At 52.2% G+C, this 26070-nt stretch overlaps 9 protein-coding genes across 9 annotated transcripts; 4 read left to right on the forward strand and 5 right to left on the reverse strand.

The window, feature by feature from the left end:
• Positions 1 to 382: 382 nt before the first annotated feature.
• Positions 383 to 1256, forward strand: ALTATR162_LOCUS10057 (uncharacterized protein; the record flags this gene model as incomplete). The annotated part of the gene is made up of 3 exons (XM_043317693.1): positions 383 to 419; positions 473 to 924; positions 990 to 1256. 3 exons carry the CDS (start codon positions 383 to 385, stop codon positions 1254 to 1256), a joined length of 756 nt encoding a protein of 251 aa, XP_043173628.1.
• Positions 1257 to 1355: 99 nt separating this feature from the next.
• Positions 1356 to 4532, reverse strand: ALTATR162_LOCUS10058 (uncharacterized protein; the record flags this gene model as incomplete). Its single annotated transcript, XM_043317694.1, has 1 exon — positions 1356 to 4532. One exon carries the CDS (start codon positions 4530 to 4532, stop codon positions 1356 to 1358), a length of 3177 nt encoding a protein of 1058 aa, XP_043173629.1.
• A 340-nt stretch (positions 4533 to 4872) lies between these two features.
• On the reverse strand, positions 4873 to 5257 carry ALTATR162_LOCUS10059 (uncharacterized protein; the record flags this gene model as incomplete). Its single annotated transcript, XM_043317695.1, has 2 exons — positions 4873 to 5190; positions 5237 to 5257. The coding sequence occupies 2 exons, from the start codon at positions 5255 to 5257 to the stop codon at positions 4873 to 4875; spliced, it is 339 nt and encodes a 112-aa protein (XP_043173630.1).
• Positions 5258 to 7114: 1857 nt separating this feature from the next.
• ALTATR162_LOCUS10060 (uncharacterized protein) lies at positions 7115 to 8261 on the reverse strand (the record flags this gene model as incomplete). The annotated part of the gene is made up of 2 exons (XM_043317696.1): positions 7115 to 8039; positions 8089 to 8261. The coding sequence occupies 2 exons, from the start codon at positions 8259 to 8261 to the stop codon at positions 7115 to 7117; spliced, it is 1098 nt and encodes a 365-aa protein (XP_043173631.1).
• Positions 8262 to 9130: 869 nt separating this feature from the next.
• On the forward strand, positions 9131 to 9922 carry ALTATR162_LOCUS10061 (uncharacterized protein; the record flags this gene model as incomplete). The annotated part of the gene is made up of 1 exon (XM_043317697.1): positions 9131 to 9922. One exon carries the CDS (start codon positions 9131 to 9133, stop codon positions 9920 to 9922), a length of 792 nt encoding a protein of 263 aa, XP_043173632.1.
• Positions 9923 to 10577: 655 nt separating this feature from the next.
• ALTATR162_LOCUS10062 (uncharacterized protein) lies at positions 10578 to 11551 on the forward strand (the record flags this gene model as incomplete). Its single annotated transcript, XM_043317698.1, has 2 exons — positions 10578 to 10670; positions 10724 to 11551. The coding sequence occupies 2 exons, from the start codon at positions 10578 to 10580 to the stop codon at positions 11549 to 11551; spliced, it is 921 nt and encodes a 306-aa protein (XP_043173633.1).
• Positions 11552 to 13310: 1759 nt separating this feature from the next.
• ALTATR162_LOCUS10063 (uncharacterized protein) lies at positions 13311 to 15751 on the forward strand (the record flags this gene model as incomplete). The annotated part of the gene is made up of 3 exons (XM_043317699.1): positions 13311 to 14465; positions 14530 to 14925; positions 14981 to 15751. 3 exons carry the CDS (start codon positions 13311 to 13313, stop codon positions 15749 to 15751), a joined length of 2322 nt encoding a protein of 773 aa, XP_043173634.1.
• Positions 15752 to 16149: 398 nt separating this feature from the next.
• ALTATR162_LOCUS10064 (uncharacterized protein) lies at positions 16150 to 17916 on the reverse strand (the record flags this gene model as incomplete). The annotated part of the gene is made up of 2 exons (XM_043317700.1): positions 16150 to 17767; positions 17819 to 17916. 2 exons carry the CDS (start codon positions 17914 to 17916, stop codon positions 16150 to 16152), a joined length of 1716 nt encoding a protein of 571 aa, XP_043173635.1.
• A 2934-nt stretch (positions 17917 to 20850) lies between these two features.
• ALTATR162_LOCUS10065 (uncharacterized protein) lies at positions 20851 to 23399 on the reverse strand (the record flags this gene model as incomplete). The annotated part of the gene is made up of 4 exons (XM_043317701.1): positions 20851 to 20961; positions 21013 to 21200; positions 21248 to 22340; positions 22833 to 23399. The coding sequence occupies 4 exons, from the start codon at positions 23397 to 23399 to the stop codon at positions 20851 to 20853; spliced, it is 1959 nt and encodes a 652-aa protein (XP_043173636.1).
• Positions 23400 to 26070: the final 2671 nt, after the last annotated feature.

Below are 26070 nucleotides of genomic sequence, written 5' to 3' on the forward strand. Positions count from 1 at the left end.
GATGGCCCGGGGAGACGCCAGACACGTTGAACGCAAGGGAGCTATCGGCGGAGATGACCTCCAATTGGTTCAGACCTCGGTGGTCTTCCAACACGACGTCAACTCCATGCGGGGCATCAAGCTTACCCCTCACTGCTGTGCTGGACCCCATACGATGACTAGTTGGTTGACGGTGATTGGGGATGCAATACCGATGGCAGACATTTGGATCCATGAAATGGTGGGCAAGATCGTGATATCCTTTTTGTAATCACAACATCAACATCGCTGCTGCCTGTCCGACATTCGGCATCGACTCTGGCAATCCAATATCGTTTTCGAGTAACCACAATCCATTCTATCACCCGCATATTGTGGAACACAACCATCCAAAAATCTCATCATGGGCAGATTAGACGGCAAAGTCGCCATCGTAACTGGTACATCGCATCCTGATACCCTTCCGTCCATCTCCAACTAACAATCCTAACAGGCGGCGGCTCGGGATTCGGCGCCGGCATCTCGAAAGGCATGGCCTCTGAAGGAGCCAAAGTCCTCGTCTGCGATATCAATCAATCGGGCGGCGAAGCAACCGCAGCAACAAATCCCTCATCCCTTGCCTTCCACAAAATGGACGTGACCAAAACCTCAGACTGGAAAGCCACCGTCTCAGCTTGCATCGAAAAGTTCGGCCGCTGTGACATCCTCGTGAACAACGCAGGTTGGAGTTATACTAACAAGCCTACCTCAACTGTCACCGAGGATGAATTCGACAAGGTCTTTGATGTCAATGTCAAGGGTGTGTATCTGGGCTGCAATGCTTGGGTCGATCAAGCTATAGAGCGTAAAGAAGGAGGTGTGATTATCAACATCGCCAGTGTTGGGGCCACGCGGCCAAGACCTGGTCTGGTGTGGTATAACGCGAGTAAAGGCGCAATATGGAATGTAAGTTATGTCTTCTTATACTCTCTATGATACATCAGCCTTTCATTTACTCACATGTCATTCAGGCGACAAAAGGACTTGCAGCAGAGTACGGTCCGCATCAGATCCGCGTCGTGTCCATCTGCCCTCTTGTCACCGGAACGGGTCTTTTCTCGGCTTTCACAGGGATGGAAGATACGCCAGAGAACAGGACGAAGTTTACGTCGAATGTCCCTATGGGCAGAATTGGAGAAGTGGACGATGTGGTGAATGCGTGTATCTTCATGGCAAGCAAGGAAGCAGGCTTCATTACCGGAGTCAATCTCGAAGTGGATGGTGGACGGTGTATCTAGTCTAGCTTGGCTACAAGACCGAAATCAGAGAGCCCAGCACGATAGATTCTTGCCCCCTGATGCGGCTCATAAACACCGCAACATTCCGTCAATCCAAACCTAGCCTTGCATATGCACATCCTCATCATCTTCTTCATAATCCCATGCCTCATCCATCTCAAGCAACTCATCAATCTCCTTCCTCCTCCTCACCTCCTCGCTATCCTGATCAACCCCATCGATCAACGCATCCTGCACAAAAGCACCCATCCTATCCTCCCTGCTCATCGTAATTTCCCCATCAATATCCACGGCCCAACCTTCCCAGACTGCGCCCCTCTCAGTCTCCTTCATCCTCCCCCTACTAGCCCTCCACCTCTTTGTCAATTCCCGCTCCCTTGCTGCCGGCGACACAGTCTTCATCATTCCATAGGCCTGCCTTGCCTTCTCGTAAATAGCACGATGCGGGGTCGAAGTGCCTCTAACAGGCGCTATATAGCTCTCCAATACCTTGTACTTGCCCTTTCGCACTCTGTCCTGCGCATTGCTCCACACGCCCAATGGTAGGAAGACAGTGCGACTAAGAGTGATTTTCCCGCTTCGCGGGTGCGTATGACCGAGAAGGAAAGCATCCGTCTCGGCACAACCGTTGTTGCCTAATTTCATTCCGCCGGGTCCAATGGTGTTAGAGGGGACGAGGATCCCGGGCAGGTAGATTTGGACGGGAATACCGCGGTGGGAGGTGGCGAAGGGAGAGGTGGCTAATAGGCTTGGTGCCAGGGATGGTATTGGTGAGGGTGGTGGTCGAAGCGTAAGTGGCGATGGAGCGGTGCGTTGCATACCAACGTGAGGAGGTGTCAAAAGAGGATTCAGAGAGAAGGGGGTATGAGGCCCCTGTTGACGCTCCTGGTTTGATCTAGTCTGGCCGACTGGCCTGTTGATATTCAGCTGATCCGATGCTTGTAGTAATGGTGGTCCAACATTCTGAAGTCCCTGATAGAACCTGGCAGCATGCCCCTGGGCTAAAAGGCGCTGCGCAAAACCGGGTGGTGGTGCAGGGGTAGAGAAGCCAGGTCCAACCGGATAAGACGGTGTCTGAGCTTGTTGAGACAAATGCGACCGGTAAGTAGCAGGTTGAAATTGGGCAGAGGCGTGGGCCGGCGGCAGCGCCGGCGGCCCGAGATGAGGAGGCATGTTTTCAGATATAAAAGGGCCATCGTGTTCAAACCCAGGTGGTGGTGGCGGCGGCGTTCGAGCTCTGTAGGGAACGAAACCTCCACCAAAAGCTATAAGCGGCGGAAGTTGGGCTGAAAACTGCGGATTGGACACAGTTGCATTTGGAGGTCGAGGTGCTGCCAGAACAGGTGGCCGAGGGTATGGGGCTAGCCCCGTACTCGTAGGCGGATTCGATGCTCTTTGTACCATGTTCGAAGCGTTGAATCCGGTATTGCTAATAGAATGAGGACTTTGCACACTTGCCTGTCCAGTTTGGACAGTCTGTTGGGCTCTGGCCCGGTTCGTGGCCAGGTTTGCCTGCTGGTTCAGCGCTGGTATTAGTAGGCGTGCTTGAGTTGGAGTAACGTTTCGCATGATCTCCGCTATATGTGGTGGTATCGGTGCCCTAGGAGGGGCAACTTCCGAAGCAGGCAGACCGCAGTGGCTGGATTGAAATTGGGACTGCGAGGGCTGCGAGAGCTGCGCGGTGTTGGGGACGAATGGGCCTCGAGGTTGAGTGGACATCATTGCTGGAGGTGGACGCGGTGGCGGTGGTAGGTTTGGACGAGGAGTTGTTGTGGGTGGCGGCAGTGACGGTCTAGGAAGTATACCCATCCCGCCTCTGGGAGTACTGGTGTCGTCGTCGTCCGTCGGCCCACCACCAGCAGCGTTGGCAGGAGAGCGTGATTTTGGTAGCCCACCGTCACGTTCAAACATTTCTTGTAAGGCTGCTCTGTCTCTCGCGCCTTCGAAAAGTCTGCTTTTCATTTTACCCACAAGCGGCGTAGGAACGATGTTGATCCTCTGTTCTCCCTCACCTCTGGTCTGCTGAATCCTACGCAATATCTGGCCAACCTTATCTAGACGGTGGTTGTTTAAGGGCGTGATGGGAATAAGAGGCACACCAGATGAGCCTGCGGGAACAGTACTGTGAGCAGCAAGCTGAGCCTCGTCTGCCAACTTGTGACTGATAGTAATCTCCATCTGTTTCGCTCTATGTTTCTCTTTGGCCAAATGAATCATCTGTGCAAGTTTCGCATCCCTCTCGTAGTTCTCGAGGCCGCCTGCTCCCTCAAGCGGTGGCGTGTCTTTCAGACTCACTTTTTGACACCTATTGTAATCTCTCAACTGCTGTGGGGTAACCCCTGCTTCCATGAGCAGATAGAGGGCGCGTTGGCGTGATTTGAAGCAAGCAACATGGTACTTCGCCCGCTTGACCCGGTCTCGAGGGATGTTGATAAGAGGCGGCAGAGGCTCGTTGAGCTTCGGTGGCTGTATACCGAAGTGTACTTCGCGGTACTGTAGGCGCTCGCTCTCTTCCGCCTTGCGCTCTAATACCGCCAGATCGGGCTTTTGCCGCATCTTCTTGGTGGGCGAGTTCTGGGTGAGCTCTTCTGCGTTGGCGTGTTTTGGCGTCTCGTTTCCCGCTCCATCTTTCTTGCCGTCTCTGGTGATACCATTTGCCTCGTCCAGCTTCTTTCTGACGTCCTCGGGGACAAGAATCGGATGATATTCAAAGTCCCATAAGCTCGGGATCTCTCCATATAGGGCCGCGTTCAAAGCCTTTCCGTCTCCCTCGTAAAAGTCGATCCACCTATATAGGAACTCGATGAAGTTTGGTACCACGGTGCTGTTGACCTGCACAATGTCGACCAGTATGCGCAACATGTCCTCCTGATGCATCAACTCGGGATCTATTTTGCGAACCTGGGCGGTTATTGGAGGCGCACCACGCCTTGAAGGCGACTGCGTAGTAGGAGTGCCTGACTGGCTCGAGTCAAGACGAGGTTTCTTCGGTGAGTGCGGTACCGCAACTGGTTGGCGAGCGGTCGTTTCGTCAACCTCCCACTGCACACACCACGTCCACAGCTCTTTGCCTGTTTCTAGTGCCTTGCGCTCTGTGAAGTCCTGGAGAAGCGCCATGAAGATGTCATGGTTCGTATCCATGCGGTAGGTGATGGCGTGTTGCTTGTATTGCTCATAGGGCACAAGTGTGGGTAGCGGTTCGACATTGCCGACGACGTCTTGTAATTCCAGGTAGCGGTCGTCGAACAGATCAAGGACCTTGCCGTGGGATGCCATGGTTGCGCAGGCATGTGCGCTGCTGTTTGAGACGAAGATTTAATTGATTTAATGTTGTTAGGTGAGAGGGGAGCTAGGCAGACGCGTGGTGTTGCCATGTAGATAGAAACGAACAATAGAAACAGGTAGTGCAGAGACATCAATAGAGTGACGAAAAGTGAAATCACGAGATTGACGCAAAGGAAGAGATGTTGCAGAGGTAGCCTACCCTCCCATTCGGATCTCTGCTGGCCCTAATGCAAACACCGAGTATTTGTACAGTCGCAAGAGGGGTATCGTCGCAGCCGTGTCATCGCGCCTCCTTCACATGCTCTTAATTTACACACGCGCGATCAAACGCTCATTTGCTGCTCTCCCTGATCTTCTGCATTATGGCACTCGCCCTGTCCTCTGCTTCTTCCCGTACTCTCCTCCAATCTGTCGTGTACACCTTCTTGACGCCCTCCTCGAGGCTTCTGTTCCACCTGTCCTTGGCCATCTCTGCTAGGCCAACCGGTACTTCCCGACTTGTGGGCTCCGGTTCTGGCTTCTTGGGCTCGTAGAATTCGGTGAGGACTTGGCGTTGCTGTCTCAAGAGCGCGGCCTGTGTTATGCGGTTTTGTGTGTGCAGCGAGATGGTGAGGTAGAGAACGCCTGTAGTGAGGGTAACGCCTCCGAGCTACATTGGTCAGCGGACATGACTACAAGAGGTTGACAGCACATACGAAGCCGGTGATGAAGCCCATGGCTAAGCTGGACAAAGGTGGAGATGTGCGCGAGGTTGGGATGCTTTTGCTGAATGCTGAATGCTTGGAGAGAGCCAATGGCTTGGCAGATTGATGTACTGGCTCCTCTTGCTATCTCTTTATGGATTCGCGGCAATGTTGTGTGCGCAAACGCAAAGATGTCTAGGTGGTGGAAAGTTGACTCGGGTGTGAGGTCAGCGCCGGAATCGCGCAATGCCCTGCCAGGGATTCTTTCGTCCCAAAGCGGAAACATCCCAACATCTGTTGAACGCAGCTAGCGCCGGTGCGCCCGACTCCACCACACCTACACTTGCCACCATACCCAAGCTTCTCCGCACGTCGTATTCAGCTCATTCCCTAGCAAGTATGCAATTCCATACGATATTCCCATGCACGTTGGTCCTTGCGGAATACGATCTGCTAATATAGAGCGAGTATAAAGGGTCATTGACTGTGGTGTGGCTGCTCCTGCATGGTTCTTTCCCCTCATCCTTCTCTTATCGTCACGTCGTGTAACTGCAGCTTGATGCATGGACATGGCATAGTACATGTGAACAGCGCAGGACTGTACATTTGCGTGCATAGCCAGAAGAACTGTATTTTTTGGATTTATGCTTAAGCTTGCTTCGCGAAGCTCCCAGCGGCTACTACGAGCTGTCGTGCGCACAGCTGCAGAGAGGTTACAGCCACCTTGGCGAAACTACTTAAACATGTTCAGTGCCTACAACGGAAGCACAGCAGATACTCATGGGAAATCCTCAGCTTAATCGATAGGAACACGATACGTTATAATGGCACTTCCTACATATCATCGCCGTTGCACCGAGCTATATGCGCAGCATCATCATGCTGGCGGCCTTGTGTATCCCGGGTATGCTGAAACGATTCAGAGCCATACGCACTACAGTGGTGGAAGCCAAACACCAGACACAACTTCGATCACAGCGCTTAGAGGAGGAAGATGATAGAGGTCATGACATCCTCTCTAAGCTCCTACGTACAGTGCGCGAAAAAGATGGCGACAGCTGGTTTACACATAAAGAAGTCACATTGGAGTCTTGGGTTGGTATAATGGCCGGCTCAGAGTCCGTCGCCAGTAACATGCGGGCAGTTCTATACTTTTTCGTGAGGGCGCCCGACGCTATATACAAAGCGACCCATGAAATCCAATCCCAACAACATCTCCTCAGCACGCCGATCAGCTTCGCAGAGTCAAAGGAACGCCTACCTTACACTAGTGCATGCATGAAAGGAGCCTCGCGCCTGTTTTCCAGTACCGGAGTCAGCATGAGTCGTATTGCTCCTGCACAGGGCATCACACTATCTGGCTACTATATCCCGGCTGGATGTGGCATTGGCGTGAATCTACAGACCGTGTAACATGACAAGAAACTCTTTGGAGAAGACGCTATGCAGTTTCGGCCAGAGCGCTGGTATGAGAGCCAAACTAGGAACTTCGAAATGGAAAAAGGCATGCCGTTCTTTGGCGCAGGGACCAGGACGTGCATTGGAAAGAATGTAAGTTTTTCGTAGAGGGCAGTGCTAGGATCCCATCGAATGCTCGTATGCTGACTACAGTGGTCTCTTCAGATTGCATTAGCTGAAGTGCATAAACTCGTCCCAGAACTCCTCCGCTGTTTCGATATGCGCATGGCTCACGATCGACTTTGGAAGACAAGGAACGCTGGGTTTGTGAAGCAGACTGATGTTATAGTAAAGCTAGCTGAACGCTAAAGCTGAGCATAATACAAGACGTAGTAGGATTAATTTGAAGAGTTGGGTTGAATTGTACGTTTGGATACTTTCATTCTCCCACATTATCGATGTCTTTCGCTCGTTCTCATTAAATGTGCTACTTTACGACCCGCCAATGATGTCTGCTGTCCTAGTCGGCTTTCCGTTACTTCCATCTTCGCCTGCACTTGCACCACCATCTCGGTACTGCTCAAGTGACGGCGTATCAGCATAGCACGACTTCATAAAGCTCTCAGGGTAACGCCCACCACCAATCTCCACCTCCTCGCATGCCTTGCGAATCTTCTGTTCCTCCTCTTTGCTCACTTCAACTTTCAGACTTCCCACATTCTCCTCCAGGCGTTCAGGCTTGGTCGTGCCCGGGATAGGGAAGATATCCTCACCCTGCGCCATCAACCACGCCAAAGTCAATTGGCTGGGAGTGACGCCCTTGGCCTTTGCAACCTCGGTGATTTGGTCCACGAGCTTGAGGTTCTTGGGGAAGTTCTCAGCACTGAAACGAGGCGCGAACCGACGGAAATCGCTTTCATCAAAGTCCTCTGGGCCCTTGAGGGCGCCACTCAGCATACCGCGGTTGAGAGGCGAGTAAGCGACTACAGCCACACCTAGCTCACGGCATGTCTTCAGTAGGTCGATCTGCTTGCTCTCAATTTCCAGGGCGAATGGAGAGTATTCGACCTGTACAGCGGAGATGGGATGAACCTTGTGCGCTCTTCGTAAGGTTTCAGAGCTGACTTCTGAGAGACCGAGGTACTTGATTTTCTTGAGGTTGACGAGATCAGCCATGGCTTGAACGGTAAGTTCAATGGGCGTCTTCTGGTCGACACGGTGGCAGTAGTAGAGGTCGATCTGTTCAATCCCGAGACGTTGCAGAGATTTCTCGACGGCCTCCTTGACATATTCTGGAGAAGAGTCAATCTCAGCACCCATGTTCTTGACTGCGAATTTGGTCGCAAGGAAGATGTCCTCGCGCTTGTCGGGATTGGCCTTGAACCACTTTCCGATCAAGTCTTCGTTGTCGCCGTACCTAAAACACTTGTCAGCTGTTGCTGGGCTTGCCATTGCAACAATCGTACATGTCTGAAGAGTCCCAGAAGCGTTCGCCTAGCTCATGAGCTCGGTCAAGCAGCGCTAGACGCTCAGAGTCGGGTTTGGGCTGGCCATAGAAGGCGGACAAGCCCATGAGGCCGAAGCCCAGGCGAGTGACTTGGGGGCCATTGCGACCGAGAGGTGCGGTGGGTAGAGACATTTTGAGATTTATGGCACTTGGTTCCGTTGATGGTGAAAATTGTTGATCTTCTCTGTATGGTGATTGTGATATCGAAGTTTTTATGAGCGAAGTAGTCGCTACTTGTAATCTTGTGACGGGCCCTGCTGGTTATCGACGCGTGGTGGTTCTCGGGTATAAGACAGGCTGCTGTAGTAATTCGACCGAGAGAGACTTGGTTGCGAGAGAAAGAAGCACTGGAACGGACTGAATCTGATGAGCTTGATTATTGAGCATCTGGCGCGTACCCATCATCGCAATGACGCTGGCTCTCCACATGTAATGACGGACGACCGCACCACTAACTCCTTAACCCCGCTATTGATGAAGTCATACTTGTCTATTGACATAGTTACCGTCCGGCACTGCACATGTAGTTTGAACGTGATACTTCAGCAGTTATCGATGTCGTTACGGACAAATTAATCGGACAATTGGTCTGATCTCACCAAAGGTTGGAGATTGTCTGGTGCTCCAAAATGGGCGGAGTGATACGGAGATAAGGCGCCAGTACTCCGTTCAACCGGTGCTTTACCATGAGCGGATGAGGACAGAGTCAGCCGGGCGGTCCGAAGTGAAGCCCAAGGCTTTCAAACTGCGTTCCATGTGGTATGTTGTTGTGCGGCTTGGCGTTGAGGCTGAGAGAGGTCGACTCAAGCGTCGCTGACTGCGCAGGTGCCTTCGATAAGCGAGTTAGCGCCCGTCAAACTTTACGACATCATACCTCTTCCCCCACCATGGCATGCCGCGTTTGTAATGCAGCCGCCACACTCATAGAGGACCGACGTCCAGATCTCAGACATCTTGCTCAAATACTAACACCTACTAACGAACTAGTAAGGTAGCACAACATGACCGCCGAAGTACGCGACCTCAAGCCGCTCAACATTAGACCTGTCCAGCATCAAGTCCACGACCCGCCCAAGGCAGACCCCTTCGACTTCGATCACCGCGATGACAAGATCCACATCCTTCTCTGCGCTTCAGGATCTGTTGCGACCATCAAGATACCGAGCATGATCAATGCGCTTGCGAAACACGCGAATGTACGGATACGACTCATATTCACGGCTGCAGCAACCAACTTTTTGCAAGGTCAGAGCAACGAACAACCATCGATGGAAGACATAGAAGCTCTGCCGAATGTAGATGGAATATACTTTGACGAAGACGAGTGGAGGGAGCCATGGGTACGAGGCAACAAGATCCTTCACATTGAGCTGCGGCGATGGGCAGATATCATGGTCATTGCACCTCTGAGTGCTAATGAGCTCGCCAAGATTACACAAGGCTGGTCAGACAATCTTCTGCTATCCGTTGTACGCGCATGGGATACCACAGGCCTGATTGATCCAGTAAGGAGCATACCAGGCGTGCAATGGCCGCAAGAGGAATGCGGCATACAAAAGAAGAGAATACTAGTCGCGCCGAGCATGAATACTGCCATGTGGTTCCAGCCTATTACGAAGAAGCAGGTGCTGGTGCTGGAGGAAGAATGGGGTGTAAATAATGGAGGCTGGTTCGAGGTGCTGCAACCTATGGAGAAAGAACTGGCGTGCGGAGATGTCGGAGGCGGCGCAATGAAAGACTGGAGAGAAATTGTGGAGGTGGTTGAGCAGCGGTTGGGCCTGACGCCTAAATGAAGCATAATCGAAGAAGACCACACTCTATGCAAGCTTGGCGCTAACTCTACGCATACGAGCGAGCACCTTTGCGAGAGTAGAGGGATAGCGGTTAACAATGTGTGTTTTTTTTTTTACCAAGACAGAGCTCTGATGGGCGTCCCTCACACGCAACCCATGGTGACGGACTCCTTACTATCTTTCGCCAGACGATCGTTGTGCGACCCGGCGAATCTGGGTGTCCGCTCAGTCTCCCTTCTGTCTTGACCAACAACCGAATCGGTGACCTTGATCTGGTGGAGCTGAGCGATTTACGATGCTCAACGGCGTCATATCGGATCCGATTCTTGATGAATGACCCAAGAAAGTTTATGTCTTTGTACCCAAAGTTAGCGGGATCAAGAGGTTGGAGATAGTGAGAGTCGTGCTGTCATATTAATATTGCTATGCGTTGAGCGATTGTTGTGATAGTCAGTGTTGTGGGAACTGAGATCCGCGTTCACCTAGGTGATGAGGACCAAACGAGACCGAAACTAGAGCAACGAGAGCAACAGAGCCCAGCGTTGCGTGCAACTTCGCCATTTGCGCGCCCTCCACTTGACAATCGCTGCGCTCACCTCTCAAGTCGACATCATTTGACCGCTCGCAGCCTAAGCAAACATAAGCAGTAAACAGCATGGCGCCCACAAAGCACGCAGCAGACGCAGATGTCTCAATCACCGCGAAGACTATGGGACTCCGCTCTGTTCTTGCAGGCTTGAAGTCATCGGTAGGTACTCGGGTCTCTCACACGCTTCTTTCTTTTTAACATGAGAGGTACAGAACATGAACGCGAGGCTCAGCACCCTCCGATCAAACAGCCAATCGAAGGTTACCAAGCCAGCAACGAGGAGAGAAACTGTGGACGAGCGAGAGCATCTCAGACAGACAGCACAGCGGCTCTCCGCCATCGAAGAGTCTACCAGCTCTAAATTCTCTTCTTCTGCAAGTGACGAACTGCGAAGCGACACCGTAACACCGTCGTTTGAACAGTTCTCAACCGGTCCCGACCCGCATCCTTCGCTTACAGCGCGCGACTTTGAAGTCGGCGGTACACTCGGCCGTCGCAAGTTCGGACGCGTGTACCTCGCTCGGCACCTGACGACAGATTATATGTGCGCTCTCAAGATAATCTCGAAGGTTCAGGCGGCGACACAAGAAGAGGAGAAGCTGATACACTGCGAACTGGAGATCCACCAAAAACTTGCGCATGGGAACACATTGAAGTTACTGTTCTGGTTCCACGACGATGAATCAGTATACTTGGTGCTCAAATTCGCTCCGGGCGGCAGCCTATACTCAAGGATGAAGAAGCAAACAAGAGGCAGGTTCACCGAACAGCAAACCACCATCTACATCGCTCAACTCACCTCCGCACTGCGTTACATGCACAGCAAGAACATCATGCACCGCGACATCAAGCCCGAAAACATACTCCTCGGTTTTTACGGCGAGATCAAGCTTGTCAATTTCGGATACTCTGTACACTCAGAGTCGGACTTCCGATCAACTGTGTGCGGCACACTGGATTACCTAAGCTCTGAGGTCACGGTCATGATGCTGAAGCCAGGCATGAGCGGAGGGTGGTATACCAAGGCAATCGATGAGTAGAGTCTAGGCGTGTTGATGTACTAGTTGCTTGTGGGTAGGCCGCCATTCGAAAGGAAAGATATAGAGAGCACACAAAAGAAGATTGCGAAACTTCAAGGGTAAGGGTATCAAGTCCTAAGACATGTCAGCTAGCAGGCGGAGGAGCTGATTCGCGAAGTAAGTGCCACACCCTCATTTAGCATCGTAGATGCGCTGTCGAGGAACAAGTGCTGATTTGGCTGTAGTTACTGAATCTAGATGTGGAGAAGCGTATAAGCCTTGATGACGTTCTGACAAACCCTTGGCTCATCGGCCACGTCGCAAAGTCGGTCCAGTCCCGTATACGATCATTTGATCAGCTGCTCTAGTAAGCTGATTGGTTGCCTAGAGAGTCAGTGAAGTGGCGTTGTAGTTGGGGGCCAAAGTGCACATTGACGTGTACTTGGTCCCTCCCACATCTGTCTCTACATTACACGGGCCGAGTCTAGGGCTGATCCCTGGTGGCCTGATCTTAGGATTACCTAGATAGGCAATATATGAAACCTGTAGCCTGTGATCTATTTTGTACACTGCGAAGCAGCCTCAGCTATCAAGCTATATGGTGTATCTGTCTCAAAGCTTGCGCTTACCGGCGGAAGATCGGTAGTAGCGTATAACGGATTAGTATAGATTGGCATTTGGGCTACCTAGATAGGCTCTCAAATTACTAGTATACCTCGAGGGAAACATATGTACCCCCACTATGCGAGTGTGCCTCTCGTCACAAGGCGGAGTGCCTCGACATGTGTTTTCGACTCGCAGTAAATCGACGTGTCGTTTGAAGTGCAGGCGAGACGCGAAAGGCTTGGCATGGCCCTCAGGGGTACAACCCTTCGTTACAGAACAATGCTCGTCATCCGTTATTCACAATCTCTGAACACAGGACATTTGCACAAACTCTGACTATCCTCATCCTTTGCCATACTTGCTTTCCGAAAACAGTGATCAGCCCTAGTCCATACCGGTGAACAAGATAACCTCTCATCGCTCGCCTAACCATGGAGACGCCATTCTCCGTTGGAAATTCGTCCGCGCCTCACATTGGATCCTGCACATGACTGTGCCACACTTGGCGCGCTACTGTTGTACAGTAGCAGCAAAAAGACACAAAAACACGAGGAAAAAGCTCATGCATGTAATGTCTGGCGGTCTGATTGGCGATTAAAGCGTGCCTCAGTTTGTGCGCAATTCTACCGTCTTCAGTAAACGCCTTGATGCAAATGCGTGTTTGAGCCAAGACCTAGATGGCGCGCCAGCACGCGCGTTGCGATAGCTTGTGCTGTTCGGTGGTACATGAGATGGACTTGGAACGTCGAATAGGCGGTGCGTCGATTGCGGCGAAGCATGGTCTATTGGTAGGTTGTAGATTTTCAGCCCTAATAGCAGACTAGCCAACTTTAAAGACGGCTGTCATCTGCGGAGATCCTGGCGCCAATCCCTATCCGTGTCATTGCGGCTCAGGCCTCCCGGAAGCCTAGACTGAGGGCAAAGCAAGTCAAGGCGCGCCTTTGCTTTCGTCCATGCTCATATATGAGGTACGCGACATGCTACTGCTTTCCGACAAAACATCCTAAGCTCTTGGGGTTCCTAGAACCTCAACCGTCACTGCCCTTCCAACCACTTCGGTCTTCTGCTACTTTGTTGAGCTCTGTACTTTGTTTTGCTTGTTGCTTGAGCGGCGTCCAATAGACCTATCCTATCCTTTCGACAAGATCGCCCCCAGGGGCCCACGCATATTACAATGCTGAAGAGCACCTTGCTCCTGGCGTCAACAACCCTGGTCGTAGCACAATCTTCGTCCTCTGAGCCCTGCGCAGCTGCGGCCGCGGACCTAGGACAATCCAGTTCTATCGAAGCACAAGTCGCTTTCGACTGTCTTGATTCCGTTCCTGTTGATGTCCAGGGAAACACCCAGCTTATCGATGAGCTGAAGCAAATATGGCAATTCCAATCCGAACTCGTGTGGTTGAAGAAACCAGGCGATGATTGGGAATTCGGAGCCCTGGACATCGAAGCCGAATTGGACAATGTGAAGAACAACCTCAACTCCTTCTCCAGCGAATATGCGGTTCAGCTTGCTATTCAAAACATTACCATCCGAACAGGAAATTTCCATTTCAACTACCGGCCCGATATACTTACGGTGTTCGACTTCTTCAGGCAAATCAATGTTGCTTCCATCTCCGAGGACGGCAAGGCACTTCCAAAGCTCTATGTGGCTGACGATGTTGCGAGTGTAGCTGAGGGCAGCTCAGATGTTTCCGAGATTACCGACATCAACGGTCAGAACCCATACGACTTCCTCAAGTCTACTTCTTGGTCACAATACATCGACTCGGACGGCTTAATTAACAACATGCTGTCCAAAGGAGACACCGATAACCTTGGTAGCTTCATGAATCAAAGGAAATACGACGGCCCCAGCACTGATATCACGTGGGCGAATGGTTCAACGGTTTCCATCCCTAACGGTGCTAGCTCAGACTATGCCTCTACATTCGCTGGTATCACCGACGGACAGTCGTTTTTCGACACCTTCTGCACCGGCAGCTCCTCGCCTCTTTTTGCCAACACAAAGGCTGATTCGGGATCAGCTGACGTTGCTCTCCCAAAGCCGAAGATGCCAGCTGGTATCAGCCATATCATCGCGCCTAGCGCCCCTGGTCCCGTTCCCCGTATTCCTACCGGTGAGTACCGGCGCCGCAACAAGCGTCAGACTATGACGCCTTCTTCTGGGTCTTATGCAGAAAACGTTGTTGAGCAAGATTCAAGTGGAACAGTGGCCGGCTACTTCCTTAATGGTGATGGTTACGACGATGTTGCAGTTCTCAAGATAATCTCTTTCAGCAACCCTGGTGAAGAGCTGACTGAATCTGAGTTCTGCAACGAGTTTCAGGTAAGCTCTCAAAGCACCAAACCTGTACGAGACATACACTGACTTCGTGCTCTTTACTCTGCAGACCACCATCGCATCGTTCCTCAGCAAGTGCATGAGCGAGAACAAGCAGAAACTCATCATCGATTTACGTGAGAACGGTGGCGGTAGCACTAATTTGCTTCTCGATGCTTTCATGCAGTTGTTCCCGGACATGGAACCCTTCTCTGGACAGCGTTACAGAGCCACAGATGCTTTCGTAAAGATTGGTGATGCTATCAACGAGATCAGGAGTGACCCAGTCAAAGCTAGAAAGTTTGCCCAGTTTACTGATGAGAGTATCGAGGAGAGTTATACGTTTAGGTACTGGTCGTGGTGGCACTTCCGAAATGCCGACGGAGTAGACTTCAGTGGGTGGGATGACTTCAATGGTCCAGTTGAGTTGAACGACGATTCGTACACGAAGACGATGCGTTACAATGTAAGTCTGGAATCACATCCTAGCCTAACCAGACTCGATGCTAAGTCCATTACAGTACACCGACGAAGTATCTATCCTCCCCGAAGGTTGGCGTTTCGTGAACGGCACTCGCCCCACCCCATTCAATGCGTCTAACATCGTTATGTACACCGACGCCCTTTGCGGCTCATCTTGTGCCTCCTTCCATGAAGAGCTTAAGAACATTGCCGGTATCAAAGCCGTCACTGTCGGTGGCCGCCCAGAGAACAAGCCTATACAGACCGTGACCGGATCCAAGGGTGGTGAAGTGACGCCGCTTATTTACTGGCAAAGCTTTGCCCAGATCGCCTTGAACATGAGTTCCGCACTCTCTCTATCCTCCTACTCCGCCAACGACGATACGCTTTCAGCCGTGGCCAATACTCCGCAAATAATCACCCGCGCTGGAGACGGAGCATCGCGCCTCCAATCTCAAGACCAAGTGCGAAAAGGCGACGTTGCTGGTACGCCTCTACAGTACATATACGAAGCCAGTGATTGTAAGATATTCTACACGGCGACAACATATGCTGATCCCGATGCTGCTTGGAAGCAAGCCTGGGATGCTTTCCAGGACGACAGTAAGTGTGTAGAAGGGTCCACAGGACATGCGAGTTCTATCTCGGGAGGCTTCAAAGCGTATGGCGCCGGTGAGCTGAAGGCGGAGGATCAGCCTACTGGGAGTGGCGCCGGAAATGGTGGTAGTGGAGGTGGAAACGGGGATGACGCAAATGCTGCGAGCACTGCGGGAATGAACGGTTTGGTAGTTGTATTTGCAGCTGTTGTCTTCGGCGCTATGACACTATAGATACCCTGGCATGGCATAGCATTGGTGGACAAACAATTCCATCCTTTGTCATATCTACGAAGTATACACTTGTTGTGTACGTGAATCAATATTTTGAATGTCAATTAGAACGACAGATTGAGGGTGCTTCCTAGATATACTCCAAGTGTCTTGGAAAGCCACACCGAGATATGGAGTTTTTCATAGAATCATAATACCATTGTCACTTCATCTTCTGTACACTATCATACCAATTACCAATAATTCCGTAAGCATATGCTCGCTGGTTAAGATTGATCTTCTAGATCGCCATACAATACCTTTTAATCCTTAGCCAACGCCTGTTTCCCCACTCCATCATTATACATTACAGGGTAAATCTGCATATCATATCCTTCTTAATCTGCCTACGTTCCCATCTAATTGGGCCGCAAGACCACATCGCCAACACAAAGCACCATGTTTTTAAAGAATCTCCTCCACTCTAGCGGATCTCCACTCGCCTTGACAAACCTCACCTCCCAGTAGGCACTCCCCTCATAGATCGCTTGCTCAATAACAATATGGCCGTTCAAGCCTTGTCGCCGCCCATCCGCCATCTTCACGCGTATACTTGCTGTCCCTGCTTTTTCCGCTTCCTCGATCTGCGCTTCACTGAAGGACGGCGCGGGAACACCTAGCCGGTGCAAAGCGGTAAGGAGAAGTGGCATAAGGAGGCCGAGGGTATGGGGGGAAATGAAACGTGCCAGGGAGTAGGAGGGCAGGACGTCGGCGAATTTCCGGGCTGCTTGGGTAAAGGTCAGAGGGACACCGGGAGTGGAGCTGAATTGTGTCATAGAGGGGTCCTGGGAGAGCATGTCCTGTGTTGAAGAGGGAAGTTGGGACAAGTAAGGTGTAGAGCTCATGTTGATAGGACGGTTGTCGGGTATTGTAACAGGTTGCGATGCGGATATTCCGTCATAAGAGGCGATACGCGGAGGTCGTTCCCAGTCGAATGGTGTTTCTGCAGATGGTGTCTCGGGTTGTGTGGAAGAAAGAAAATGTATGGCGCTCGAGCGACGAGGATCCGAATCGGTGTCGATGTCCATTGCATCGCCATCTCCGTTCGCATCTTGCGAGCATCCGCGTTGAGATTGTGTTGGTGGTCTTGAGAAATCGATACGTAGTTGTGATAACATCTGTGTTGCCAGTCCTACTGGGTTTGCATTGCGTCCACTCGCTGTCAGGTATGGGTTCTTGCGTGTGCACCACGGGTGCGTGCGTACTTCGTCGAGAGTAAAGCGCTCTTTGGGGTCGACCTTGAGCATACCGCGTAATAGGCTGGTGAGTTCTGGGGGGATATTGCTCCAAAGCTCATCGGTAGTGTGCCCTCCGGTTTCGACATATTCCTTAAATTCCGCGGAGCGCTTGGTCGGCTCGTCCCAAGGGGTGTTGCCGACGAGGAGGACGAAGAGGACAATACCGCAACTCCAGATGTCGCAGATGTTCGCTGCGTAGCCACTGTCCAGCATATCAGCTCTCTTGCTTCGCCTTCCTGATACAATCTCCGGAGCAATATAAGGCGGCGAGCCACAAACGGTGTTGCAGAGTCGTAATTGCCCGTCCTTCTTGAACAGTGCTGCCAATCCGAAGTCGGATAGTTTAAGGTCCCCCTCGGCGCTCAACAGCACGTTTTCAGGTTTGATGTCGCGATGCGCAACACCTTTGCTGTGCATGTATGTCACGGCATTCACCAGTTGGGTGAAGTAAAAATGCGCAATATCCTCGCCTACACCCTCATCCGCCTCGATCTTGTCGAACAAATCCCCGCCCTCGGCCAATTCCATGGCAATCCATGTCCATAAGGCATCTTCTCCAGAACCCAGGCAGTGTATAATGTTGTGGTGCTTTCCGAGATGCGTGTGCAACACAATCTCCATCTTAATTTGCTTCGGGGTGAGGCGGCCGGTCCTTAGGGCATGTTCCTTGTTGATGAACTTGATGGCGATGACTGGCTTGGGCGAGTTGTGTGGGACAGCTTTGCGGATGCTAGAAACTCTACTATCAGCAAATACCCCTTATAATCGACAGAATAGTGTGGCAACGTACGAGGCATATGCGCCTTGTCCAATGGTCTTGCTGACGAGTCGGAAGGGTAGGTCTGTAGGCAGAGGAGCTATCTGGCTGTTGGGCGGCGCGGGGCCCATGGCGTCGAGTGTCGAAGGTAGACGGGGAAGATGAACTTGAGAGCGTCAATGGGGGTTCTGCGATGCGTAAGTAGAGCCCGGTAGTAGATTGTAGTGTTGACTCTTTGTTGTTGCCTAATCGCTGTTATCGCAACAGTCTCCACGATCGCGTCAGACCCAAAAACACAGCGCACGGACTGGTTCCTACGCGTAACGCGAGCACGCCAGCTCACGTGGTCGAACCGTCTTGTCTCATGTCAAACAGATCTGCCTCGGCCCAACATGCCCCGTTCCGAAACCTTCTTTCGCACACATGAACCCTGCGCACTACTACGTAGCCTTCCGTGCGTCATCCCCCCTTGACCCAAATACAGCATCAAATCCCGCGAGGCACAGGCATTCTGTATTGCAAGCCACAAGTACCTCGGTTCGCTAGGCTTTCTCAAAGAAGAAGGGGTACCTGCCGATTGCATCTACATGCGTCGTCCCATACTATCGTAAGTAGATTCGGAGCATGGGCACTCAAGTGTTTGGGCCTACAAGCGACGGAGGAATATCCATGGCGTCGATAACGGAGCACGCAAAGACCCAACTCTCGAAATTTGCTGGCATGTCGTTGGTACATGTTCGCGTATGACGGACGTGCAGATCTCGTATGCACATCCTCTAACTGGGCCCCTACAGCATCTGCAAATCCTCTAGTCCACCGGAGAAACTTCCCGTCTACCCTCTCTCACTGTAACATCCCATCAGTAATCCGCAGACCAAGGCTAGCGCGGCTGGTTAGTCGAGTTTGTATTTGCACTCAGTGCTGCACCGCTTGCAAAACTTACCACAGTCTCGGACTCCAACGCACGTTTTCTGCCACCCAGCATCTCCATGTGACATCTCAAACTCTAAACTACACCATTCAGGGTTTCCCCTTTCTACGCTCGACGAAATGGGATGCTTGTTGACAGATCAATGTAATCATACGAACGGGACGCTGACACACCTGCCATGTGCATACGCATGCGAGACGCATCTACGGCTGTTAGTAGCGGGCTCCTTCCTCCACGATCAAGGATATACCCTCAAATGAAAGGAATACCACCGAAGAAGCCACGCGAACGCAATGCACCAAACTACATGAGAACTGCGCCGTTTGGTCTAAGAAAACCCTATCTGGCAAACTCAAACTTCACTTCGTTCGCAAGCCACCACGTGGCGGCTATATACGGTCGGAGATGCACGAACGGACGACGGTCACCGGCCCGAGAGGGTTGTTCCGAAACTGGGTAATCAATGCTGACTACACAGCGAAAGCTGCAAGTGGCGGACGTGTCGATCAGATACCGGCTTGGATATGGTTGTGATCGTGAGGAATACATATGGCATGCCGATAAGAGCTCGGCATCGTAGTATCACCATTTAGAATCCATGTTGATTGAAGCAAAGACACGAGGTAAAGGCTTACTGTCGTACCACGATGCTTACATTACCTTTGCAACCCGAGAACTTCCTCGTTGGTATGACAGTTCTCTCCCTTGAAACTCTATTCATGCATGAACACCCCATCGTCCATGTACTTTCCGACCCTTTAAGCGCTCCGCGGAGCTTTACCGAGATTGTATATCGAGAACGACTGTCGGCACCCATCTCCGATCCGCAGCCTCGCCCTCCACCAAATAGCGATCCCCGGCCATCCTCCGCACCAACCATAACTCGCGGAGTGCAACGCCTGCACCAACAACCCACTACATCTCCGGCCATCCCCACCAACGCAACCAACCTACGAGTTAAAACCTGCACAAGTAGCTTTCGGAGGTAACTGCATGGACCCGCAGCCATCCTTGAACAACATGATTCGCGCGATCCGGTGAAGGGTCGTGTTATGGCTTTTGACAGGTGAAAAAGGAGGGCACGTTCGGTCGTACTTCCGCGTACGTAGCATGTGAACGTAGCAGAGATGTTGTGTTGGAGGGGCAGGACTAGAGGTTGCTTAGGGGGCCTAGAGCCCAGACCTGCGAAGGGGTTATGGAGGTTTCCATCAGGGGAGGGGTGTAGATGCTTATGTAATGCGGTTGCTCGGGGCAAGGCGGATATGTGATTGTGTATTTCGGTGAATTCGCCGTACTGTGGTCAGCCGCTGTCAGAATGGTTAACAGAGTTCAGGTTATTGTCAGCAAGAGGCGGGGTTGTGTAATATCGTTATGAGTTCTTCTATAGTATGAGGGTATCGTCGGAAACCTCCTATTAGGGTACAGTAGTGCTCTGCCGGCATTCCATCATCCGTCCTATGCCCATCAAGTGCCTTCGTCTGGTCGTGTCGGCTGCTCCCTCATATCCAGTATTGTGGTCAACTTTCCTCAACCCAAACTTATACAAGTGTGGATGAAGAAACCGTCGCGTTGCCCATCTATACCACCCCAATCGTTCTCATGTCGACGCTTGCTCGTCGGAAAGTGCCATGAGCAGGGTAGAAAAGCCGGGATGCAGCCGCGCAAAATTGCCCAAAATAGCATTCTGGGCAACGTCCGATAGTCTTCGGTCCCAGATTTTAGTCTCCGTCAAAGGAAAAAAAAAGAAATACCTGCAAACTTCGGTTATTCGCACGCGTTCAGTGACGTACGCTTGCAGATTGGAATCCCGCTATGACCGCCAAAGAGAAAAAGAAAAGATAAGAAAGGTAAACAGAATGTGAAGTAAGTCGAAGGAGAAAAAGGAGTAATTCCACGAACGACCACCCGATGCTAATGTTTTTGGCCGGGAACCCATAAAGCGCCGTAGTCTATGACTCGATGCAATGGAGTAGGAGAATAGGTTGATGAGCCGAGAAGAAAAGTTGTCGGGAGAGCGATGCTAGCTATCCAAGAGAGGCGGACAAGCCTGAGATGGTTCGGCACTCGCGTATCGTCGTTGTGTCATCGTGCGAGAAAGATCAGAATCAGTCATGAGGGTGGCGAGGTATTCATTCTATGATCGAGTGGCAGTAGGTGAGGCGACATAGGCGGACGCAGCGGCGGCGTCAAGACCGCGTAGTTGAGGGCCGTATTTGGCGTGCTTTACAAACTTGGGTACAGAGTCCTAATATGAGATTAGTGAGATATTAGGGCGACTCATGGGGGAGGGATTTACACTTGACATCAGCTTAAAGATAGATTGCTGTGCCTTCTCGAAAAGGGAAGCAACTTCGTTAAGGCTTTGCAGCATGGCTGCGTCGTCACCGACGGCACGGGTCATGCGAGTGGCTAGTTGTGTACGAAGACCATGGTCGATGTTGAGCTCGTTGGGCGAGCCAGGAGCTAAGAAAGCATTGTACAAACCTATCCGAATTAGAGAATGTCTGCATATCGAGAATGGGAAGTCTTACCATAAGCTGCAGCAAGTGTCTCCCGGATCGTCTCGACCTTGTTGTCACCTTTGTCGTTGATAGCATCCCGGTACTGCTTGTTGAACTGCTGGACCTCAAGGTAGAAGGAGAGGTTTTCCTCACACATGGTTTCCTTGAGGAACTCGCGGTACAGAAGGCGCCATGAAGGGTTGCGGATGATGACGTTGGTGCGGTTGCTGTTGGAATCGCGGGCAACCCCGTCTCTTGACTTCACTGCGATCTCTCCACCAGATGGGACTTCCTCCAGGAGCCAGCCAGCAACGCGCTCCCCGTGATTGGTGATGTAGTAGTGTACCTGCTTGGAGGGCTGGAACTGGTGTTCTGAGTTGCGAGGATCAACTGGGGCGATAAGCTTGAGTTGCAAGAATAATGAGCCAACCTCGACAGATTCGCGGGGGTCAACCATAGTTGTGCAGTCCATGAGCCACTGTGCGGCATTGCGTCCGTTAAAGGTGTACTCGTACTGGCGTTGCGAGGTAGGTCGATGCTTGACAAGCTTAACTCCAACATCACACTTTGAGAACTCATGTATTGAGTCGGAATCCGATTGGGTCTCATTTGCCGTGGTACCAATGAAGCGGCGGAAGAGGATCTCAACAGTCTGTTCGTCATGATGGAGCTTGTCAGTTTCGGTGTTACGCTCAAGAACGACTAATTGTCGGGGATTCCTGTTGGACTCGATGACTGCCTTGACGTGAGCTGAAGCGATACCGTTGCGTGTGCAAAACCGCTCCAGAATATGAATGCCCTTGGGCGTAAGTTGCCAGACCGAGCTCTTGTTCATGAAGTCTGTCTTGCCTTCTACCGACTCGACAAACTTAGCCTCGAGGAACTTCTGGCAGACGGAACGAGCCATTTCCTTGGCCATTGAGAACGTGGTGGTAGTGGTGGTAGTCACGACACGTGATGAGTCTTTGGGATCAGGCATGCGGTTTGACTGAGAGAATTTGAGGGATCCAAGATTGGTGATTGCTTCATCTGATGTGAAAGTAAAGTCAATCATCCTGAAGCGAACGCGATGTGCTGTAAGGGGAAGCGAGACCATGAGTGTTGAGAAGAGATCCTTGAAGTCCTGATTGGATGTGTTAGCTGAGTTCTTTCCCATACTCGAAGTCTAACAATGCAGTAACAGCAAATGCGAAGAGTCCAGAGGCAAAAAAGCAGATATGAAGTAGCGGGCGCATTTCCAGGGTTCAGTATTCTTGGTGAGGCTTCAAGTCGGTCCGGAAAAGAAGACTGTAAATCCAGTACTACAACAAACCTCAGCGGTCCCATAGACGCGTCGATATCTCGAGAACATGGGGAAGTACTCGTCGTAGCCAACCGCCCAGTGGTGCTTCACAAGCTTAAGGAGGGTGGCTCGTTTTATCTTTTGCGGCTTGAGGAAGTTGATAGTGGCTACTACCGTGAAGCGGTCTTCAACTTTGTGCCCACTCTTCGCTGCCGTTAAATAGGTATAATATCTACCAGGTATTCTGGGCCCATGGGACGTAACAGACGTAGCGAAGATATGGATCATGCCGACTTTGGCGTGGACAGAAAATTGGTGAATGGTTGTACTCACCCTAGTATAGGGCCGCTCATCGTCGGTCATGCGGAGTAACCGCGAACTTGTTTGATGCATCTTGTCGGGCTTGCCTGCTCTCGGCCTCTCTAACAGAAGTTGTGTGCTTTCCGCCTCTTCAGCTATGACGTCGCCGTCGTCGTGGAGGCTGGCGGCGGATTCGTGTGCGGGAGAAAGATCTGGTCCACGCGCAAGCGACTGTGAGGAGCGCGGTGCACCTGTAGCGTAAAAGGGCGATTCTGCGGGGCTCTTTGTGGTAGAGGGCGTTCTGGTCAATTCGCGGCTTCCTTTGCGGAGTAGAGGGAAGCGGGAAAGCGTGTAGCGTCTCGCGTGGTTGATGGCACCACGGGAGGAAGGCGGGGGCGGGTTGCTCTTGCCCACTGGAGGTGTCGAGGCAGGTGCGTCTGAGGCGGCGGAGGCAGGTGCACTGGGTAGTCGGTCTCTGTCGTCTTTGTGCTGGTCGTGGGGTCGGGGGTGGAGGGGCTCGCTGGTGGGAGGGCTCAGGCTGTCAGGCACAGAGGAGACAGACACAGTCAATGGGAGAAGAGATGTCGTCTGGAAGGGCATGCCGAGCAGAAGATGGTCGCGGAGAATCAAATCGCGGACCTCACTGAAGGGCAATGTGTGGGTACCCTAGCTGGGATTGGCCTTCACAGTCTGGGGGTCCGTGACCACTGAGTCTTCTGCCGCTTGAACAGTCCTCACACCGCCCTCCTAAGACAGCTAAGATGGCCTAATATGGCGCCGAATTAGCCCTGAAGCTGGGCCATGACAAAGGCACTAACCGCAGCGGCCTCCTAGTCGCATACGAGACACATGGCGGCATGCACGTCCACCAACGCATGGGAATAAATCGCTTGGCTATGGGCTTCCACGAGGCATCCCTGCTCTCTGCCGTCCCCTGTCCACGGTGAGACGCTGCCGATGACTACGCCGCACGCCGACAAAGGGGACCGGCCGCTACAATGGGTCCGCCGGACGAGGCTCGCTGCGACATGTTCGACCATATCCTGCCCTCGGCGAGCACGTGGATGCAGACCACGACAGAGGGGCCATGCAGCCTCGTGCTCCCCATCTCGCACCGCACCATGTCTCAATCAGCCACCACGCGAGACAAGGCAGCCCAAAGAGGACCACATTGCTGCATATCTGCATCTGCACGCAAGACCGGTACAGCCAGTGATACGCGCATGTCGTGGTGCCTTCTGTGCTCTGTTGGGAGGGGGCTTCTGCCACAGTATGGCCTGACGCAGACATCTGTCCATTCCGCAAACATTTCCTAGAGCATCGACCTATGTCACGCCGCCGCTCAAGGCAGCAAAGCGTCGTTGCGCAAACACAGCAGCTTCTTACACACCAGCAACTCCTGGGCTTCGCATCTGCACCGCCGTTTGTCCAACTTCTGGCAGTACCCGTCTTCGCGTAACGTTTCGGTGGCGACCGATACCACCGTTGGCCCACGAACTGGTCGTGCTGTGCCATGGTGAGCAGGCGCCTGCCAATCGCAACACTCCCTGCCTACTTTCGTGTGGAACACGTCGCCAGAATCGAGAGGCCCGGAAGTTTGCTGCTGAGGCCGCCAAAACGTGGAATGCACGTTGCACCCTGGCCTTGGCCCATGTCCACTGTTGTCAGCATGGCTGCATGCCTCGACATGCAAGAGGTGCACCATTTGTCGCACCCACTCAGATCGCTGACAGTATCTTTGTCAAATCTCACGACTCGGCGTTGCGGCAACCATGTTCCACGCGTCATCATGTGTAAAGAAACTCGGCAGATCTGCATGTCGTTCGATGCCTGACTGCCATCTCTGGTCATGCCTGTGGAGGTTGTCGTGTTTCTCAGCCTGGAGAATGGTACATGTGCCGCAGTTTCCACGTGTGCAACCCCACCTCAATGACGGCGAATCGTTGGTCTTCCATGCGAGACATCGCTCTCCTTGGCTGTGGCCCGCATTGCTGCCAGTTCCGCCATGCTGGACCCTTCAAGCCTTAAGCCTCCGGTGTGCCCAATCCGCCCATCCTTCTTACTTTCGGCATCGTTCGGACTTATCTCCTACGAGTCATGGCGTCTGTACGGGTGAGCAGCTGCAGATCTCTCTACGTTGATTGCATGATGGGCAGAGTATAGCCGATAGCTTCAAGCCAAGTAACGATACCTTCAGCATACGGTCCGCCACAATCTCCTCTCCGGAATAGTCCCGCCTTTGACATGCCCAGCTGCGCGGCGTGATGCAGCACGTGCAACACGTGAAAAGAAAAAAAAAGCATCCACCCGTGCGTTTCAGAGTGGCGGTGGGCTTGGGGCTAATTTTCAGCCACGCGATGATGACACAGGGACGAGAATGCATCCATCGGGCGCTCGCATCGGCTTCCCGACGCTCTTAGGCGGCCGGCGGGGTCCTTTCCGCTCAACCACACTTTGTGGTGAGCGCATGCCCAGCTAACGGTCGAGCATATATTCGTTTCTTGCCAAGCTCGGCGGAAATGGCGGTGATGCAAGTGATATTGAGTAGCTCCTGGAGGCTTTGGATGGTCATGTCCGCCCGTCGTCCCTTCAGCCTCCCAGAATTTGTGTGATTTCGGTGCAGCATCCTCCGCCGCCAAAGACCCCTAGCTGCCGCATGCAAATGCCGTCATCCTTGCAAACATCAGCCCATACTGCTGATCTGGGGTCAGTTTTTTTTTTCGAAAGGTTTCCGAATTTTCGAAGCTTGCCCGCCCTAACCGCGAGAGAAATATCTTTAGGTTATCTTCTCAGGAATCCCATGGTTGCCCTACAAGGCTACGATCTTCGGCGCTTACGGTAGCCTCAGAGCACGACGACTCATGCAAGCTTTCGTCAAGATAATGCCGTGGTGCCAGGGGTATCAACACGTGGCAACCGATTCCTTTTGCCTAGCGTCCGCTGGCGTGAACGATGCAGCATTGTGTAACACCGAGGCATTTTGCCCAGTCAGTTACCGTCTGGAGAAGTCTAGACGTCAATAATATTGCGACGACCCTCTGAACGTAGCCTCTCAGCACTACTGTAGTCTCGCGTGTATAGCAGTGCAGCAGCCAAACATTACCCGAGCATTAATGAGGTTTGATAGAGGACCGTCAGCGTGGCTTTCGAAACGCATTCTCTGACACGCATCTCATTTGCAACCTGTTTCAACAGGGGCTGCACACTGCCATGCGCCACGCCGATATTGAGCGCATCCCCTCACTCTCTGATCTCTGAATACCTTATCTCC

Source organism: Alternaria atra (genome assembly GCF_907166805.1).
Source record: "Alternaria atra isolate CS162 genome assembly, contig: 32, whole genome shotgun sequence".
Taxonomy (NCBI): Eukaryota; Fungi; Ascomycota; class Dothideomycetes; order Pleosporales; family Pleosporaceae; genus Alternaria; species Alternaria atra.